This window comes from Marmota monax, unplaced genomic scaffold (genome assembly GCF_021218885.2).
Source record: "Marmota monax isolate L192 unplaced genomic scaffold, Marmota_monax_Labrador192_F-V1.1 WCK01_AAM20220418_F8-fsc00070, whole genome shotgun sequence".
Lineage (NCBI taxonomy): Eukaryota > Metazoa > Chordata > Mammalia > Rodentia > Sciuridae > Marmota > Marmota monax.
In genome coordinates, this window is record NW_026692116.1 from 7,870,409 (window position 1) to 7,892,672 (window position 22,264).

Genomic DNA, 22,264 nt, shown 5'->3' on the forward strand with positions numbered 1-22,264 from the left:
CTCAGTAACTCCCTAGGAAGATAAAGTTGAGAAGGAAGAAAGCCAGGTTTCCAGCTGAGCAGCCTGGCTCCATGCTCCTGCTTTGAGCTGATACACCAGACGGATTCCAATTAGTATAATATTCACTGAATTACAAACAATGCAACAATCTATGCCAAAACAAGGAAAAAAAAAAAACAGTAGCAATAGTATAATAGAATTATTTTTGTAACTTTTACATTTTTTAAGAAAAATAAAGGTTGTTGTAAAACTAACAATTACCTTGAATAAAGGTAATATTCTAAACTGAATCAAGTCAGATACAAATATATTTGTGCATCTATTGTACATTAATATGTTAGTTGCCATTGTGATTCCAACACACTACAAAGGCACATTTCTTGCCCTCTTGGGGTTTACAGTTTAATTTGTAGATAAATTGTAATAGGTCCTAAAAGATTGAAGGACATAAATCTTTTCAAAGGAGACATTTTTAAAGAATGAGAGGATGGCTGTGATGCAGCATTTGGAAAAGGTGCCGAGATTATGGCATTGGCTAAAGGGCATTCTTCAGTTGTCTGAAAATCATTCAAAGAACCATAAATTATGTCTTCTAACTTCCTGTGAGTGTGAGGACAAGGCCAACTTAATGCCTCATTGGAAAAATGAAGCATGAGATTAGTGAAGATGGGCAACTCTACCTCTTATCAATTCAAAACTAATAATACAGCTGGCAGTGTGGTTCCAAACAAATAAACAGGAAAGTCAACTATAATGATAAGTAAGATGTCTCTTAAAAGTTGACATTTTTTAAATAAAAAGAGACAAAATTTAAAATTAAAAAAAAATTAGCATTCAGATGTAACAGAAGAAATTGCCTCTGGGGTAAAGAAAGAAGAAAAGAAAGAAGGATAGATAGGTATAATCTTCCAGTGGAGGAGGATATTTCTGGATTGAAAGTAAAAGAAGTAATCTGTGCTCAATTTTCTGATAGCCTTTAAAATTAATGTAGAACAATTTAATGTGATTTGAAATTTTACATTCTTAGAGGGAACAGAGGAGACTTTTTAAAGATAGAACTACTTTCAGTTTTCCACAGAAAAGATATTAAATAAGACTAGCATTATTATCTCAATTGAATTAGAAAACTGAAAACCATGGCCTTCATTATTTGAGACAGTAGTAAATGAAAGATTCAATTAAAGTGTGCACACAAGCACACAAGCACAGGGTGTGAAATATGTAGTATTTTGTTCCTATTTCCCACTCACTGCTACATTCACAAACAGAAAACAATAAGTAAATAAAAATACAGAATTAGGAAAAACAGTGATGATTATAATTGCCGTTAGCCCTAGTAGCAATTAAATAATTTGCTACTCTAATACAAGGATATTCTCTGATTTTATTTTATAAATTTGATATACTTAACATTTATATAAGTAGTTGAAGGACTTTTATTTTATTATAGGAAATATTTAATACAGATTGACTTGGTGCATCATTCTAAATTAAGTCAGTATGTGAAATGCCCAATTCAGAGTCTGGCAAATGCCCTGAAATATATCAGTGGAAAAAGTTTAGATTAAAAATTTAATTTCCCAACTTGGATTACCTTTTCAAATACACATTATTGATATAATTGATATTCTAAAAGTATTTCCATTTAAAATATTATTGTAATCTGATATTGCTGAGAGTAAAAATTATCACTGTACTTTATATATGCTCTGTCATTTATTTCATTCCTTGAATTCTTCAATATATATTTATATATTGCATTCATCAAAAATTTCCAAGTTAGAACTATGGAATCCACCCTGCACTGCATACTGGGAGGAAAAATTCAAAAGAGAACAGTGCAAAATAAAGATGAATATATAGTATACATAGGCCATTCACTAAGTTTCATCGATGTTAAAAAGAGCTTTATTCTATAGTTTAATGTAATATTGGTGAGTAAAAAGAAAAACTGAAAATTTAGAAATCTAGGACTGTAATAACATTTTGAATTAAGACCATGGGAAGAATTTAGGCACCATGTACAGTAACAGCAAAGCTGAGAGTAGATCTGCTTTAGGGAAACCTGATAAGGATAGCATTCCTTACTTTGTGTATCTCTCTCAATGAATTCGCCTCTTCATAAAGCAATTAGTAGTTTATAGGTCTGCTCCATTCTCCATCTGTGTAGTTCTCAAGTACAGGAAATGACTCATTCATCTTTGTACTCTTCAGAATACAATTTAGCTTCTGGCATTCACCAGATACTCACTAAGTATTTATTGCATACATAAACATAAATATGAGACAAAAAGAGGTTTTCAGAGACATGAAAAACTAGATTTCAGAGACAGTGTACACAGAAGTGAAATCATGACTACCGTAAGTCTAGCCACCAAACTGGTACTCAAAATAAATTTATTAATATGTTGCTTCTTTCTTTTATTTTGGTACCAGGGTTTGAACCCAGAAGTGCTTAACCACTGAGCCATACCCCCAACCTTTCTATATTTTTTATTTTGAAGGAGATTATTGCTAAGTTGCTTAGGCTGGCTTTGAACTTGGGATCCTCCTTTATTACCATATCTGGATCATTAACATGTTTTGAGGAATGATTACAACAAATATCTGAATGAATGAACGACACAGTCGGCTCACTGAATGAATAGTATATTTGGAAGAAAAAAAATGGCTAATGTCTGAACTTTGCAAAGAGCTAAAAAGTAAAAGTTGGAGGAGGGACAGCAGCCAGTGATGGGCTTAGAAGTGAACAGATAAAAGAAAAAGCTGGGAAATGGAGTGTGATAATAATAATGTGTTACAATTTGATTTTCAAAGCACTTCACATTACTTAATTTTAATCTGACAAGTCCTAAGAGGTAGGGAAAGAAGGTTTTATTATGCTTTATTTGTTTTTGTTGTTATTGTTGTTTGTTTGTTTTTTATATATGGAGAAACTGAGCTACTGAAAGGTTAAGTGATTGGAGAAGAGCATTTAAAACAGAAAGAAGAGAGCCGCCCCCTCCCCTGCACCGGCAAGGTAGACAGAACTGTGACCACCCACAGAACAGGCCCAGCGGCCTGCTGAGGGGCAGAGCCGCCCCCCACCCCCCGCGCCTGCCAGGTAGGCGGAACTGTGACCACCAACAGAAAAGGCCCAGTGGCCCGCGGAGAGGCAGAGCTTCCAATCACTCCTGCAAGGTAGGCGGGCCTGCGACCCACCGGCAGAAGAGGAGCAGCGGCCTGCTGAGAGGCAGAGCCGCCCCCTCCCCCTGCGCGGGCAAGGTAGACGGAACTGTGACCACCCACAGAACAGGCCCAGCGGCCTGCTGAGGGGCAGAGCTTCCCCCCACCACCCGTGCCTGCCAGGTAGGTGGAACTGTGACCACCAACAGAAAAGTCCCAGTGGCCTGCGGAGGGGCAGAGCTTCCAATCACTCCTGCAAGGTAGGCGGGCCTGCGACCCACCGGCAGAAGAGGAGCAGCGGCCTGCTAAGAGGCAGAGCCGCCCCCTCCCCCTGCGCGGGCAAGGTAGACGGAACTGTGACCACCCACAGAACAGGCCCAGCGGCCTGCTGAGGGGCAGAGCTTCCCCCCACCCCCCGCGCCTGCCAGGTAGGCGGAACTGTGACCACCGACAGAAAAGGCCCAGTGGCCCGCGGAGGGGTGGAGCTGCCAACCACTCCTGCAAGGTATTCGGGCCTGCGACCCACTGGCAGAACAGGCGCAGCGGCCTGCTGAGAGGCAGAGCCGCCCCCTCCCCCCACGCCTGCAAGGTAGACTGAACTGTGACCACCAACAGAACAGGCCAGACCTGCAACCAACAGACAGAACAGGCCCAGTGGCCTGAGGAAGGGTAGAGCCGCACCCCCACCCCGCGCCTGCAAGGTAGGCGGACCTGCGACCCACCGGCAGAACAGCCCCAGAGGCCTGCAGAGGGGCAGTGCTGCTGCCTGCGCCTGCAAAGTAGGCAGAACTGCGACCACGGACAGAACAAGCCTAGCGGCCCGCAGAGGGACAGAGCCACCGCCTGCGCCTGCAAGGTAGGCGGACCTGCTACCGACCGGCAGAGCAGGCCCAGCGGCCTGCCGGCGTGGTAGGCACATTGCCCCAATTGGAGGAGGGGCAGAGCCGCCGCCCACGCCTGCGAGGGAGACTTTGCAACTATACAAGACCAATATAAATATATAGGGGGAAAATTCAATAGCAAAACAGTGTCACCAAGTAGAAAGGAACACGAACAGTATGAAGAGACAAGGAAAGAAAGGACCACAAGCAATGCAGGTCAACTCAACGTTAGAAGAGGTAATAGCTGTAGCAGATGGAATGTCAGATAAAGAATTCAGGATATACATGCTTCAGATGATCTGGAGTCTCAAGGAAGACATCAGACAGCAAAATCAGACAATGAAAGATCACTTCAACAATGAATTACATAAACAAATCCAAGAAGCAAAAGATCAACTATACAGGGAGATAGAGGTTATAAAAAACAAACAAACAGAAATCCTAGAAATGCAGGAAGCAATAAACCAACTTAAAAACTCAATGGAGAATATTACCAGCAGAGTAGAACACTTAGAAGATAGAACATCAGACAATGAAGATAAAGTATTTCAACTTGAAAAGAACATAGACAGCTCAGCAAGACTGTTAAGAAACCATGAGCAGAACATCCAAGAAATATGGGATAACATCAAGAGACCAAATTTAAGAGTCATTGGGATACAGGAAGGGACGGAGCTCCAAACCAAAGGAATGAGCAATCTATTCAATGAAATAATACGGGAAAACTTCCCAGACTTGAAGAATGAGACAGAATCCCAAATCCTAGAAGCCTACAGGACGCTGAATGTGCAAAATCATAAGACACCCACACCTAGACACATTATAATGAAGATGCCCAACATACAGAACAAGGAGAGAATTTTAAAAGCTACAAGAGAAAGGAAGCAGATTACATTTAGGGGTAAGCCAATCAGGATAACAACTGATCTTTCAACACAGACTCTGAAAGCTAGAAGATCCTGGAATAACATATTTCAAACACTGAAAGAAAATGGGTTCCAACCAAGAATTGTGTTTCCAGCGAAATTAAGCTTCAGGATGGAAGATGAAATTAAAACCTTCCACAATAAACAAAAGTTAAAAGAATTTGCAGCTAGAAAACCATCTCTTCAAAACATCCTTGGCAAAACATTACAGCAAGAGGAAATGGAAAATAACAATGAAAACCAACAGTGGGAGGTAGGACAGTAAAGGGGGGAAAAATAATCAAAGAGGAAAACAAACCATGTTTAGTAACATAAATAAACAAATATGGCTGGAAGAACAACCCATATCTCAATAATAACCCTAAATGTTAATGGCTTAAACTCACCAATTAAGAGACACAGGCTAGTAGAATGGATCACAAAACAAGACCGAACAATATGCTGCCTACAGGAGACACATTTGATAGGAAAAGACATACATAGGCTGAAGGTGAAAGGTTGGGAAAAATCATATCACTCATATGGACTTTGGAAACAAGCAGGTGTGTCCATACTCATATCAAATAAAATAGATTTCAAGCCAAAGTTAATCAAAAGGGATAAAGAGGGACACTATATACTGCTTAAGGGAACCACACACCAACAAGACATAACAATCATAAATATATATGCCCCTAACAATGGTGCAGCTATGTTCATCAAACAAACTCTTCTCAAGTTCAAGAGTCTAATAGACCACCATACAATAATCATGGGAGACTTCAACACACCTCTCTCACCAATGGACAGATCTTCCAAACAAAAGTTGAATAAGGAAACTATAGAACTCAATAACACAATTAATAACCTAGACTTAATTGACATATATAGAATATACTACCCAACATCAAGCAGTTACACTTTTTTCTCAGCAGCACATGGATCCTTCTCAAAAATAGATCACATATTATGTCACAGGGCAACTCTTAGACAATATAAAGGAGTAGAGATAATACCATGCATCTTATCTGATCATAATGGAATGAAACTGAAAATCAAAGATAAAAGAAGGAAGGAAAAAGCATACATCACTTGGAGAATGAACAATAGGTTACTGAATGATCAATGGGTTATAGAAGACATCAAGGAGGAAATTAAAAAATTCTTAGAGATTAATGAAAACACAGACACAACATATCGGAATCTATGGGACACATTGAAAGCAGTTCTAAGAGGAAAATTCATTGCTTGGAGTTCATTCCTTAAAAAAAGAAAAAAACAACAAATAAATGATCTCATACTTCATCTCAAAATCCTAGAAAAGAGCAAAACAACAGCAAAAGAAGTAGAAGGCAAGAAATAATTAAAATCAGAGCTGAAATTAATGAAATCGAAACAAAAGAAACAATTGAAAAAATTGACAAAACTAAAAGTTAGTTCTTTGAAAAAATAAACAAAATCGACAGACCCTTAGCCATGCTAGCAAAGAGAAGAAGAGAGAGAACTCAAATTACTAACATACGGGATGAAAAAGGCAATATCACAACAGACACTTCAGAAATACAGAAGATAATCAAAAATTATTTTGAATCCTTATACTCCAATACATTAGAAGATAGTGAAGGCATAGATAAATTTCTTAAGTCATATGATCTGCCCAGATTGAGTCAGGAGGATATAGACAACCTAAACAGACCAATGTCAATTGAGGAAATAGAAGAAACCATCAAAAGACTACCAACTAAGAAAAGCCCAGGACCAGATGGGTATACAGCAGAGTTTTACAAAACCTTTAAAGAGGAATTAATACCAATACTTTTCAAGCTACTTCAGGAAATACAAAAAGAGGGAGAACTTCCAAATTCATTCTACGAGGCCAACATCACCCTGATACCTAAACCAGACAAAGACACTTCAAAGAAAGAAAACTACAGACTAATATCTCTAATGAACCTAGATGCAAAAATCCTCAATAAAATTCTGGCGAATCGGATACAAAAACATATCAAAAAAATTGTGCACCATGATCAAGTAGGATTCATCCCTGGGATGCAAGGCTGGTTCAATATACAGAAATCAATAAATGTTATTCACCACATCAATAGACTTAAAAATAAGAACCATATGACCATCTCGATAAATGCGGAAAAAGCATTCGACAAAGTACAGCATCCCTTTATGTTCAAAACTCTAGAAAAACTAGGGATAACAGGAACATACCTCAATATTGTAAAAGCAATCTATGCTAAGCCTCAGGCTAGCATCATTCTGAATGGAGAAAAATTGAAGGCATTCCCTCTAAAATCTGGAACAAGACAGGGATGCCACTTCTGTTCAACATAGTTCTCGAAACACTGGCCAGAGCAATTAGACAGACGAAAGAAATTAAAGGCATAAAAATAGGAAAAGAAGAACTTAAATTATCACTATTTACAGGTGACATGATTCTATACCTAGCAGACCCAAAAGGGTCTACAAAGAAACTATTAGAGCTAATAAATGAATTCAGCAAAGTGGCAGGACATAAAATCAACACGCATAAATCAAAGGCATTCCTGTATATCAGCGACAAATCCTCTGAAATGGAAATGAGGACAACCACTCCATTCACAATATCTTCAAAAAAAAATAAAATACTTGGGAATCAACCTAACAAAAGAGGTGAAAGACTTATACAATGAAAACTACAGAACCCTAAAGAGAGAAATAGAAGAAGATCTTAGAAGATGGAAAAATATACCCTGTTCATGGATAGGCAGAACTAACATCATCAAAATGGCGATATTACCAAAAGTTCTCTATAGGTTTAATGCAATGCCAATCAAAATCCCAATGGCATTTCTTGCAGAAATAGAGAAAGCAATCATGAAATTCATAAGGAAAAATAAAAGACCCAGAACAGCAAAAACAATGCTAAGCAGGAAGTGTGAATCAGGCGGTATAGCGATACCAGACTTCAAACTATACTACAGAGCAATAGTAACAAAAACAGCATGGTACTGGTACCAAAACAGGCGGGTGGACCAATGGTACAGAATAGAGGACACAGAAACCAATCCACAAAACTACAACTACCTTATATTTGATAAAGGGGCTAAAAGCATGCAATGGAGGAAGGATAGCATCTTCAACAAATGGTGCTGGGAAAACTGGAAATCCATATGCAACAAAATGAAACTGAATCCCTTTCTCTCACCATGCACAAAAATTAACTCAAAATGGATCAAGGAGCTTGATATCAAATCAGAGACACGCCGTCTGATAGAAGAAAAAGTTGGCTACGATCTACATACTGTGGGGTCGGGCTCCAAATTCCTCAATAGGACACCCATAGCACAAAAGTTAATAACTAGAATCAACAAATGGGACTTACTCAAACTAAAAAGTTTTTTCTCAGCAAAAGAAACAATAAGAGAGGTAAATATAGAACCTACATCCTGGGAACAAATCTTTACTCCTCACACTTCAGATAGAGCCCTAATATCCAGAGTATACAAAGAACTCAAAAAATTAGACAATAAGAGAACAAACAACCCAATCAACAAATGGGCCAAGGACCTGAACAGACACTTCTCAGAGGAGGACATACAATCAATCAACAAGTACATGAAAAAATGCTCACCATCTCTAGCAGTCAGAGAAATGCAAATCAAAACCACCCTAAGATACCATCTCACTCCAGTTAGATTGGCAGCCATTATGAAGTCAAACAACAACAAGTGCTGGCGAGGATGTGGGGAAAAGGGTACACTTGTACATTGCTGGTGGGACTGCAAATTGGTGCAGCCAATTTGGAAAGCAGTATGGAGATTTCTTGGAAAGCTGGGAATGGAGCCACCATTTGACCCAGCTATTCCCCTTCTCGGTCTATTCCCTAAAGACCTAAAAAGAGCATGCTGCAGGGACACTGCTACATCGATGTTCATAGCAGCACAATTCACAATAGCTAGACTGTGGAACCAACCTAGATGCCCTTCAATGGATGAATGGATAAAAAAAATGTGGCATTTATACACAATGGAGTATTACTCTGCATTAAAAAATGACAAAATCATAGAATTTACAGGGAAATGGATGGTATTAGAGCAGATTATGCTAAGTGTAGCTAGCCAATCCCTAAAAAACAAATGCCAAATGTCTTCTTTGATATAAGGAGAGTAACTAAGAACAGAGTAGGGTCGAAGAGCATGAGAAGAAGATTAACATTAAACAGGGATGAGAGGTGGGAGGGAAAGGGAGAGAGAAGGGAAATTGCATGGAAATGGAAGGAGACCCTCAGGGTTATACAAAAGTACATACAAGAGGAAGTGAGGGGAAAGGGAAAAATAATATAAGGGGGACAAATGAATGTCAGTAGAGGGGGCACAGAGAGAAGAGGGGAGGGGAGGGGAGGGGAGGGGGGATAGTAGAGGATAGGAAAGGCAGCAGAACACAACAGACACTAGTATGGCAATATGTAAATCAATGGATGTGTAACTGATGTGATTCTGCAATCTGTATATGGGGTAAAAATGGGAGCTCATATCCCACTTGAATCAAAGTGTGAAATATGATATATCAAGAACTATGTAATGTTTTGAACAACCAACAATAAAAAATTTTAAAAAATACATAAATAAAAAAAAATAAAACAGAAAGAAATATTTAACATTGTCAAATGCAGAAAAGTGAATAAGGAGTGAAAATATTTCACTGTCTTTGTCCATCAATTCATTAGGGTCTGTGCAAAGTGAGGTTGGAAGAGGAAAGACAGGGAGTAGAAAATAAGAACTGGCATTTTAAGGGAGAGTTAGAGACAGATATATTAAAATAGATATCACATATGTAATAATCACATAGGCATTATATAGAAGTCTTGCCACATGGGTATTAAGAGGGGACAGTATTTGAGGTAGAAGAGGGATAATATGAATATCATCTCATCTTACCTAAATGGATAACTTTCTTACAGCAAACTGTTTTTTCACCATACCTTAAATATGTGTGTGTATGTAAGAGTTTTCTAACTTTGAAATTAGTATTTTAAGATTTTAAAATGTCATTTAGTCAAAAATTTTCCTGATCAACTTTAACAAAAACTGCTGCCCCTTCCTTTTTCATTAATGGTTTCCATCTAAATACAGCTGAGAAGTATATGGATGGGAACAGAAAAGCATGAATGCAATTTAACATTCTAACTCTTCCAGCTCTCCTCCCACTTGGAAAGTAGCTCCCTGTTCATGTAAATATTCGGGACCCTTGTAAAACAGGGGATTTTTATTTAAGAATCATTTCTCCACGTGGTTTGTTATTTCAAATCAGGAGGTGGTGCAAAGCACAGTGAAACACTATGTTTTCCTTTACTTCTCAAAACTTATGTGGGGTAGGAGATAGTACGTGTGGAACATTGGAACATTGGGATAAAATACACAGACAAGTTCTGCAATGGCTTTATCAATAAATAGATCAAATGTTTCTTCTACTTCATATGTTAAGTACTAAATTAAACCTCTAATTCTTCACATATATTTAGTTCTATCAATCTATTTACATATTAAAAACACAAACACACATAAGCATAAACATCAAAATCTGGGATTACAAAAGCTGTTGTCTGTGTCTGAATTAATAACAGGTTTGTTTGGGGAAAGACACGTTTTCTTTTTATATTAGCATTGCCATTTGTGGAACATAAATTTAGATAGGGGAGCCAAATTATTCTTTGATAGTTAACCCATCAACAAAATTGCTAGTTAAACGTGATTTACCATTTTACTTAATTTTTGGTGGTATGTAGAGTAGTAAGAACATTAGGAGTTTTTTAGATAATTGAATGCAATTTACACATTGTTCTTTTTCTCCTGTTTGAACTCAGTTAATGAATAAACAAACTACACTGTGACTATGTTTACATAGCATATAAACATTAGATGAAAAGTGACAAATTCAGGCCATCATCCAGCTATTTGAAAACATTTATCTTGATGACACTAAACATCTGGGTGTTTCAAAATACCAAGAAGTTTGTTATCCTACAGATAAAATATCTTAATGACTAGTTCAATTTTTACTTATCTGTTGCATAAAACTGCACATTTGCAGGAATGCATCTGTTCCTGTTTCAGACACAATACATACTTTTTGCATGGGTATAGTAGTACATCACAGGAATCTTCAGGTTTCAATATTTTGTTATCATTATTCCCAATGCATCTCTTAGCTAGAAAAACATCTTTTATTTCCCTTTCAGAAATGTTGTCATTTGAACAGTGTGAATTAAAAGGCAGAGGATTTGCCAAATCAAAGTGCCTTGGTATTACAACTTTCATCAATGATAGGCCACAAAGGTACTAAATATAAATGTAGAGGAAGTATAACACAATGAACTATTCAACTAAAATGCTACATAAAACATTTTCTCTTCCATTGTATTTTTAAGCATTTTGTTCTTCCTTAGCTCATCTGGTTATGCCATCCAGACTAAACAAGGGACTGTGAACTTTATAATTTGATAAAGTTGATGTTCTGGTGATGGTTTGGCATGATTATGGTAATAAACATGAATTTTGGTTTTGGTCATTCATTAGATCGTTATTTGTCTGCATCTTTGAAGATTGGCTGTTCCAACCTCTGCTACATTTTCTTAAATTAGTCCAGTTGAAGAAACAATCATTGCTAAATAGAAAAGAAGGCAAACATCTTTATAAAGTGGAATATGTGTTTTGGCTGTCAGCTTAAAAGAAAGATCAATGTTCTTTTTTTCTTTTTACCACTTTAAAAATAATTCTATGTGCATGTTAATTAAAACTTTTAAGTATTTTATATCAAGATCGTTTGTACTCCCCACCAGAAGAAGAAAAATGGGTGTTTAGGTGAAAATCAATTTCCTGAAAGCTGGAAATTATTGGGGCACTAAAATAACAGGCAATTGCATAGCACATTTCATCTCCCAAGCAATGTACCTTTAGGATCACTCAGAACTGAACCAAAGGCACTGATGACCACATCAGCTTTCAGTTGGACTATCTGGTCTTCATCTTCTTTCCATTTTCCAGCTTCATCTTGTTCTGTCCGAACAAATTGCATCGCAACAATTCTTCCGCCTTTTACTATAACTTTCCGTGGGGAAAGGAAAGGCAAAAATTCACACTTTTCTTCTTTAGCCAGCTCCATCTAAAACAAAACAGAATGGAGAAAAAAACACTTGATTTTAAAAATATAAACAATATTTGACTTTATTTCAAATATACATACTAACACATATAATATTTAAGTCGACATGAAGCTTTTTCTTGTACCAACACTGAGTTTCCATTATAAGCTATTCACATTTGGCAAATCCCTAAGTCAAGGAGTCTTTGATTGGAACTGGGATGAAAGTTTATAGATCACGGCATCTTAAGATATTTGTCACATTCTAGGTTTTGCATGCCCTATTGTAGGTGATATGAGTTTTATGCCTATAGTAGCCTGGTCTTCTTATGCTTTTATTCTTATAAATTAAGCTTTCTTTTAAATTGTGCCACATTTGAAAATAAATATTCCAATTATTAACAGGTTGTGCATATTGAAGCTGGAAAAAAGTCAATGAAGTGGGTGAGCCAATCTGTGCAAGTACAGATTAGAATAGTATGTAGAAGAAAAGAAAACTAGAGAAACTGTGGAACTAAGAAATACTTTTAACAAAAGTATTTTTGTTAAAATATTCTTCCTTTTATAAAAGTACAAATATTTAAATGTAAATCTGAAGAAAGAGAAACAAGCCCACTCCTAGTGACGAATTTCCATTTCTTCCCTGTCTCTTCTAAAATTTGTTCTGCCATAAAATGAGGAATAAGATACTCTGGTTTTTCATATCTATATAAAGATACTGATTTATATAGAATGTTAACATTTATTTATTTGATTATTTTCCACTTTGGGGGAGGGACGAAGGTCTTTGTCAATGTAATCTGAACTAGTATGTTGACTGTTCTTAAAACATTTTTTCAAAGTAGAGAAGTGCTATTGAAGATGCTTTTTCTATCCATGTGGAATCCAGGTGGATTCTCAGTAGGACCTCTGATGAGTGAAATTGAGAAGGTACGTGTGTGAGGTGTCAAATCAAGAGTTATGTGAGCTGAATAAAGATGGAAAAACTAAGAAATAAAGTAACTTGTTCAATGTTGGACTCATCTTTCAGAAATCTGTCAATACTCAGAGTTACCTCGTTCAGCACACATCAGAATCACCAGGGGGCTTATTAAAAGAGACTGCATGGCACCACCCACCTCTGGAATTTCTAATTCTGAAGATTTGGGTAAGGCTTGAGAATTTTCATGCCTAACAAATCCTAGCTGATGCTCTGTTTCTGGTCCAGGGGATGCTCTTTTGTGAATCACTGTCTTATTAGACTATAGCTGACTGACTCAAATCTTCAGTAGTCTATACCATGCTTTCTCAATGATAGTAATGTTGCCCCAAAGAGCTATAGCACATAAACAGGTACACAGCAAATTTATGGTATTAAATTTATAAAGGAATTATGATTAGGAAAAAGTACTTTAAAAGACTCCCAAGGTGGGAGAGAATATAAAATAAACAGTTTGGAAACCTTAGTCTATATATTTGCATGACACTATTCAGTCTATGTCTTATTTAGATTATTTTCAAAGCATTTCCCTTTAAAGTCTTAAAAATTGAACCATGTACATAATTATATATACATTTCCCTTTTCATCATTAAATTAAGAAATTCATAATAGAAAGAATAACGGATAGAGGGTGGGGTAGAGCAATTGGATATAGGCTCAAAGATAGAGCAATTGTGGGGCCTATGCAAAGCCCTGGGTTTCATTTGCAGTACCACAAAAAAATAAAAAATAATACTAAAATAATAGATATGCCGGTAGTAACACAAATCAGTGGATCCAAAACTGGTAAGTCCTTAAAGAGGGAGATTACAAGTAAGTGAAATTAAATCAGGTTTCCAATGTGCTTCTACTGCTTCTTTGGGATAGGTTCCTTGTATGTAAGGTGGGGATAACAGTATCTAATTAATTAGTATGCAATGCTATTTAGAATAAGTCAGAAATGTAAAGTGCCTAAAAAAGGATTGGTCTATGGAACTCACAAATAAAAGTTATTTATACATAGTTGCTATTCTCTGAATTTACTTTCCCCACAACCATTCAAGTATTCACTGCAGCTTGGCATTGAGACTGTTTTCAAAAAAGAAAGGTAGTTCAATTTTAAAAAAAGTCTAAATAAATGAAGGACAAAGACAAATCTGAGACCCCTCTTTAATTTCCTATAAAATAAAATTGTATGATTTCTAGAAGGCAAACCATTCTTAAATAATTTGAATTACAAAATAAAAATGGCACCGGTATGTAAGATATATGTTCTGTATCTATTCTGTCATATTTGCATAATAAAACACCTTATAACTTATCAATATAAACAAGTTTATTGTGTTTCCAAAATGTCAAGTGATGCTAAATTTTAATGATAATGCCACACTTGATTGAATAACAACATCAAATGTTTACAATTTAAATAAATCAATACACCATGCGTATTTATAATGGTTCTATTTTCTGTGGAGAACATAAAATACAAAACTCTGTGACACATTTTTGGAGACTGATTTAGGAACTGGTTTGTACTATTCCAACTTTCTTGTGTACTAATTCTTACTACCTATTATTATATATAGATAATCTCATACTTTTTGAGAAATTGGTACTAAATTTGGGAAACAAAAATTAGGTTTAGCTAACATCAAAAACTTTTTAAGATTTTAAAATAAAATCTTAAAATATAATAACAAGTAAGAATTTACATCAGCATCTATTTAATAAATCTATCTAATGAGATAACAATTATAATATTGATAATGGGTTTTTAAATGTGTTTTATATGTAAATTTTCATCTTCACATTGAAGATACTTTATAACACCTAGTTTTTAGTTATTAAAATATTTAATTTCAGAGGGATCCAAGATGGCGGGCCAGAGGGAGGCTGCATTCTGTGACACTCTGTGACCCAGGTCTCAACAAGTGGGAACACTGCTTTGCTGAGAGTTATAGAGGACTCCCTCCACTGCTAATCCCGGCCACCGTGCTGCACAGGGCCCCAATCTCAGCATTAGAGCAGGACTCTCGACTGGGACTAGTCGCCCACACAGGTCTCAAGGGTACCTTAGTGGGACCACTGGCATCAGCACCAGCGTGCAGAATTCCCAGACACCACGCCCATGCAGAACACTCAGCCCCTGCCCACACGCAGGAACTCCAGTCACCACTCCCAAGGAGACCCCCATCTACCAGTGGGACTTCCCTGGTTGTCTACATCTTGGGACTCAGCAGCTACTGCCATAGTCCCCTACTCAAGATAGCCTGCCTGCACTGGGGAATTCACAAGCTCTGAAGAAAGCCAACAGCCACAACACTGCACACTACAGACCCATCTCTGACAGGTTCGAACAATACTATCACCTGGCTCCCCCCACCTGACCCAAAACCCCATCGCTGAAAACAGCAGCCTTCATCTTGAGTCACCTCCATCACCATCTTTAGTTGGGACAACAACCTGTTTGGAACACTGGATAGACAGGTACACATAGTTTCTAATACCCCCAATCTCCAGCAGCAGCTAACTCCGAAGAGTGACTGCCCAATACAAAACAGCCCTCCATGGCAGGTGCGCAGTCAACAGAGTGCAACACACAAAAGACCTCTGGACAGAAAGGTTCCTAATTAGGAAGTAGAAAAGGAGAGGGTGAGGGAGATACACATTATAGAGTAATTTAGAGGCAAAAGAAACAATCAGTGAGGTGAACAGAGAGCCTATATTTTTGGAGCAAATTTTTACCATATGCACATCAGATAGAGCACTAATCTCTTTGATATATAAAGAACTCAAAAATCTTAACACCAAAAAAATAATAATAACCCAATCAATAAATGGGCCAAGGAATTGAACAAACACGTCTCAGCAGATGATATCCAATCAATCAACAAATATATGAAAAAATGTTCAACATCTCTATCAATTAGAGAAATGCAAATCAAAGCTACTCTAAGATTTCATGGCACCCAAGTCAGAATGATGGCTATTAAGAATACAAACAACAATAAATGTTGGCGAGTATGTGTGGGAAAAGGCACACTCATACTTTGCTGGTGGAACTGCAAACTGGTGCAGCCAACATGGAAAGTAATATGGAAAATACTTGGGAAACTGTGAATGGAAGCACCATTTGACCCAGCTATCCCACTCCTTGATCTATATCCAAAAGACTTAAAAATAGTATACTACAGGGACAATCAATGTTTATAGCAGCACAATTCACAATAGCTGAACTGTGGAACCAAACTAGAAGCCTGTCAGTTGATGAATGGATAAAGAAAATATGGTATATATACACAATGGAATATTAGTTAGCAATAAAAGTGAATAAAATAATGCCCTTTGCAGGTAAATGGATGAAGTTGAAGAATATAATGAATGGTAAGTGAATTAGCAAATTCCAAAAAACCAAATGTGGAATGTTTTCTCTGATACAAGGATGTTGATTCATGATGGGGTTGGGGGTGGGAACATTGGAGGATTAGAGGAACACTAGATAGGGCAGAGGGGTGAGAGGGGAAGGGAGGGCACATGTGGGTAGGAGAGGCCGTGGAATGAAATAGACATCATTACACTAAGTACACGTATAAAGACAAGAATAGTGTAACACTACTTTGTGTACAACCAGAGCTATGAAAAATTCATAATTCACATAATTCATATGTGTAATATGAATTATAATGCTGTCATATATAAAAAATTAGAATAAATTAAAAATAATTAATTTCAAACTAACTTTGTTTCTCCATTGTAACTAAAAGGACAATACAACACAGTGAATAAGTATGCCTTTACAGATTTAGTACTCAGCCTCAGGCACTCTGTTCCTTTCTGACCTCACTTGAATACCAGTATATGAGAAAGTATTACAGGTTGACTATTCCTTGTCTGAAAATTTAAAAACAAAATACTGCAAAATCCAAAACTTCTGACCACTGAAAAGGTGTCAAAAATGGAAAATTCCATACCTAACCTTATGTGTTGGTCTCAAAGTTTTTTTAGACATACTAAAAAAACATTATTTGAAATTTGAAATTATCTTCATGCAAAAATGTTGTTTCAAATTACATTCAGGCTACATGTATGAGTTGTATATGAAACATAAATGGATGTCATGTTCAATCCTGGGTCCCATTCTCAGGACACTTCATTATGTATATTCAAATGTTCCAGAGTTTTAATAAACCCCCAAATCTGAAAAGCTTCTGGTCTTAAGCATTTCAGATAAGGGATACTCGAGCTGTAAAAAAGAAACAGACTCAGAGATAACAAAGACATATTAAAGAAAGGCAAAGCTTAGCTGAAACCCTCATTTGGCTGAAACTAAACTGCAACTGAATTCTATTTGTTCTCCATTTGTAGGACAACTACAGAACACAGAGCATGAAAGAATGTGACTTATGATTCTAGTGGCTGTACATACAACAAGGCAAAATGGAACAGAAATGAATCTAGTCGTTGGTCAAGAGGTTGTCTGGCTAGATAAAGGCTGTGCTCAGTGGGAAGAGATGAGTTGAGCTTCCCAGTCTAAGTAAGTGCAGAGATACTGTCAAGTCATGAAATATAGGAATTAAGGAATGGAGTTCTGAACCCAGTGTTGTTAATGAGTTGATGAAGACTCAGTGAATCTAGAGAAAGTGTTAAGTTTGGAACAAAATGAGTATCACTTTGCAAAGTGGAGAGGAGAGACATAGAACACATTATCTCAAGATAAAAAGTGGAAATATAAATATCATTTAACTAAGTTTATTTGCTAAATAGTAAACTCCATCACAAAAAACAAAGCGTGAAAGAATATCTTATTTAACTTTCTATCCCCAGTGTCCAGAAGTGATATTCAAATAATCAATAGTTGGTAAGAATAAGCAAATGGACACTCATAGGGATGCCAAACAAATCCGAATATACACTAGCCAATATGCCCTATGGAGGGGCATCAAGATAGAACACAGCTCTATCTGTGTCTATCAAAATGATTGGCATAGAGTAGATCTTAAACAAAGATTTATTTACCAGGAAAATGACAAATTATTATGACATCTGGAGGATATTCAAATTAATGAAAAGACACTCATCTAGCATTAAATTGAATGAAAATCCAACCCATCCTAATGCAATTAAAATGGGGAATGCAGAGTCTTCTGCGTGGCCAGATCATCCTACATTGTGAGGATAAAAATATAAAAGAAAATGTTGTTCCTCCTCAGTTGTCAGTTACTCAGCCATCAGAAAATGATAGAGCAGATTAATCAGTAGTTCTAACCGTATGCAAAAGACTTAATGTTTTGTTATTCAAGTTGTATTAGCTATCTGTGAAAAATAATTCACAGGTCTCAGTGTTAGTGCCTTTTAACACCAAATGTTTGTCAATAGTCATTAGTAATCAGCAATTTTGATTTATGACACCTAGATTTTAGTTATTAAAATATTCTGCAAATTTGGAATATGTTCATGGAATGCTCTTTCTCTCTCTCTCTCTCTCTCTCTCTCTCTCTCTCTCTCTCTCTCTTTCCACACACACACACACACACACACACACACACACACATTTGTTTGATGGAGCCCTTTCTTATGAGAGACAAATGGTGTATCAAGCATACTTGAAAACCTTTCTTGTCCTTATCACTATTAGTAATCACTCAAGGGAATAAAGTAGTAAGCAACTATAAGGTTTCATTGTTTAGGTTCTATAAATCAGTTTGTCACTTGCTTTTCACATGGTATAAGGATGGTGAAAAAAACATTTTTCTTAGCTTTGATTTTCTCTTCAATATGCAAGAAAGATATGTGGTTGATGCTGAGTGAAATAAAAATAGTGTGCTATAGCATGCAATAACGATCATCATTTTAATGATTAACTTTATGTAATGTGATGATTTGGTCTGATTAATATTACAGGCATCATACTGTAGAAATTATGAAACAACTTAATTTACTATAATTAAAAGCATGATGTCAACTCATTTTTAGATTGCATATAGGCAAAGTAAGCATAGGTTATAAACTATAATGAGCAGAACTGAAAGCCAGCATACATTAAATTCTGGAATAACTTCTAATATGACAAAGTTTAAGAAGCAAAATGAAGAAATACTATTCTTTGAAAAAATTATTCTCTGATAGCAATGCATTTAATAGTTTACCAATTCTGTAAGAATAGAAAGACTTCAAAAATGCTATATGAATAAGAAATTTGGTAATCTTCTTTGGCCAGTGGTAATCCTAAAAAAAACATTATCACATTTTATCAGTAAATTATTGTATATACTTCAAGCATTTGTAGCTATACAGTTCCATTCAGGCATAAATTTAAGGAAACATTTATTAAGTATCTCTATGTACCAAAAAAAAAATGTTAGGTGCTGCATTAATAAAATAATCCCACCTTTAAAGATCTTCTAGATTAAGAAAATAAGCCGCTGTGTTCACTGTGTAACACGACAAAGAAACAAAACTATTTGCTTGACAATATTGCCAAATAATCCCTAATTTTCCACTAAAAATAATGCAATGATGTTACAGGTTTTTTGAAAAGTTTTAGGTTAAATCTATTGTTGTTAGGTTAATGTTCGGGTTGCATCCTTTTATCTGGAATGTGGCAGTAGCTGTTTTAAACTTTTAACCCTTTTTAATCTTTATTCAGTTCAGGGACTTAAGGTTTGAGAGCTAAACAGTGGGATTGTAGATAACAGACTGACAGTTTATTGTATTTGCATAGTTATATTTGGTATTGTATATAGAATATGGCTACCTTTGTTAAATCTGCATTTTCTAACTATTAAAAAAGGAATGTGTAATATAAATCAATTTTTGAATTATTTGAAACAGGAGTTTTATTTGCTTAATATTGGGGCTTTGTCCCTTTTCTGTCTCTGAGGATCCTATGTAGAATCTGTTTTCTTAAGCACCAGTTAAATCCATTCTCTGGTACTAGCTAAAAATTAGATTTCTCATTATGGTTAACAATTTAAATAAACTGAAATGTTTCTTTAAGAAATTACTTGCTTGACCAAAATTTTTAATAAATCTCTAACCCTTTTCCTAGGTTCATTTGTACACTTCCAAGATTTCTTACAAAACCTGTCAAGTCAGTTTAGAGAAAATCCTCTACTCTCAATATATAATCACCCTTAGTACTTAATCTGGTTCCTCATTTCCTACTATACCTGAGGTGATGTCTGATCACCTCATCCTGTCTTTAGAAAGAATCTGGTTTTTGTCCACTAGCCTCTCTGTGGCTAAATTCCTACTTGCTCATGCTGTGTTTGCAGTTAAACTCTCAACTAAGGTATATCAAGGGTAGACGGATATCAAGGATAAAGTTTTCTTGCTAAACTGATTTAGCATAGGTCTTAGTTAAAACTGGATTTTACAAGGAAGTGCAGAGGTGGGTCTTAGAGAAGGTTCAGGGACCTTAGTAAAGTATAGTCAAGTAAGAATCTTTATCTTGAGCACATATACTGTACTGTAATGGCACATAAAAAATTTCACACTAGTATTACAGGTCAAGAAAGGGCAGCCTAGATAAGGTATTATATAAGCTAACTGTGCAGCTAATCTTGAAGGATACATAGGAATTAATCTCTGTGAAAGAATTAGTTAACAACAAAGTTCTGGTATGAAATCTAATCTTTCCTTTGGAGAAGAAAAGTATGTAGATGAGGTAAAAGAGATTAGCTCAAACATGAAAGTGACTTGGTTAACCGTTGTAAACATGCTATAGAGCAGATCCCCATTGGTGAGCCAGCATTTCCTCTCTTCTTTTGCCTGATACCTTGCATTTATTTGTAACCTTGAAATTATTAAAAAAGCTTGATACAAATTCTTTCTCTAATTCATGAGTTTGATTTCATAATCCAATCTTCTAGTTATCTTATTTCTCCAAAAGGATGAAGGAAAGATACCAAATTCTGTAAACCTACAAAGATCTCATCTTCCTTAATTTACTAAGCAGTTTTTTAAATATTTTATAATTTTTGGCACATAGATTCACAGTGATAGGATACAGAAAAATTTGACATATTTACTAATCTGTGGACAATAGAAGCAAAATTGCAATAATTATTTTAACTATGCAAAAAGTTTGCTAAAATCACAAGTGGAGGTTTCTTCTTTTAGTAACTGCTATGGACTAAGTGGCTAGATTCATGATATGTTTTCACTTCAAACTCTTCAAAATGGAAGAATCTTGAACCTAAACATTTCTCCAAATGTGAGTTCTACTACACATTGGATAAACGTAGTCCTTACCAGTTTTACTGTGTCACTGTTTGAGTGGTAAACCCCAGAAATGCAAAGTTAGGCCTACTTGAGAGGTTTAGAATGCCTTTGCACAGCTATCATAAAATAGATTTCTTCAAAGAAAATGAAATATTTTAAAACATCATTCATTTATAATTGATGACATTTTCTTAAACCTGACTAGCTCTTATTACTCCTCATCTTAGATTGTGCTGAAGTCAAGAATTCCTGGCTGCTATTGAAATATCTTACAGAATTATGTCCTACATATCTTGGTGTTTTCAAAATATCTTTTTCACTGGTGAAACACCAGTGAATTCTCTTCAAATCAGGATCCTCTCTTCTTCTTCAATGTCTGAAACCACTCTGATTTTATACCTTTTTTAAATAAATTCTTACTTTTTAATTTATTGCTTGGTCATATTTTCTTTTTCTTTGTTTTCCCTATCTTCAGTTATCTTTTAAGAGACTGGAACCAAGGATAATTATTTTTAATATACTTTTAATATTAGTTTGACATCATATCATGAGAAACTAATGATTTTCACAGTTCAATTTTAAAAATAATTATTTATGTAAAAGGAATTGATAATTTGAGATACACACATGCTATGTAGTTTCCATATTTAATATTCACTTAAAGTCTTCCAAAGAGAATTTTGATGCCCTTAATATATTGGTTTAATCAACATGTGTCACTGATCTGCTGCACTGAACTCAAGACTGTTTGATATTTTAAGTCAGATGCCAAGTGGAAAGAACCCATGCATGGATGAAGACTGCAATTTAACTTAAGGGATGAATAAAAAATAATAGTTACCTTATGAGATAAGTTCTATATTAGCAGGAAGCATAAAGAGCCACAAAGCACAAAGGAGGGAAAAATTAATTTGTGAGGGAATTAAGGAAGTATTCAAAAAGAAAATGACATTTGGGCAGACCCATAATGAATAAATCCATCACTGAAAAATAATTTTAA

At 35.9% G+C, this 22,264-nt stretch overlaps 1 protein-coding gene across 1 annotated transcript in view; it reads right to left on the reverse strand.

The window, feature by feature from the left end:
• Window positions 1–22,264, reverse strand: part of Dpyd (dihydropyrimidine dehydrogenase) — an 822,495-nt gene that overhangs the window by 463,323 nt on the left and 336,908 nt on the right. The window contains exon 11 of the mRNA XM_046462335.2: window positions 11,893–12,103. Within this exon, the coding sequence (XP_046318291.1) occupies window positions 11,893–12,103 (211 nt within the window). The remainder of the gene's footprint in view (window positions 1–11,892; window positions 12,104–22,264) is intronic.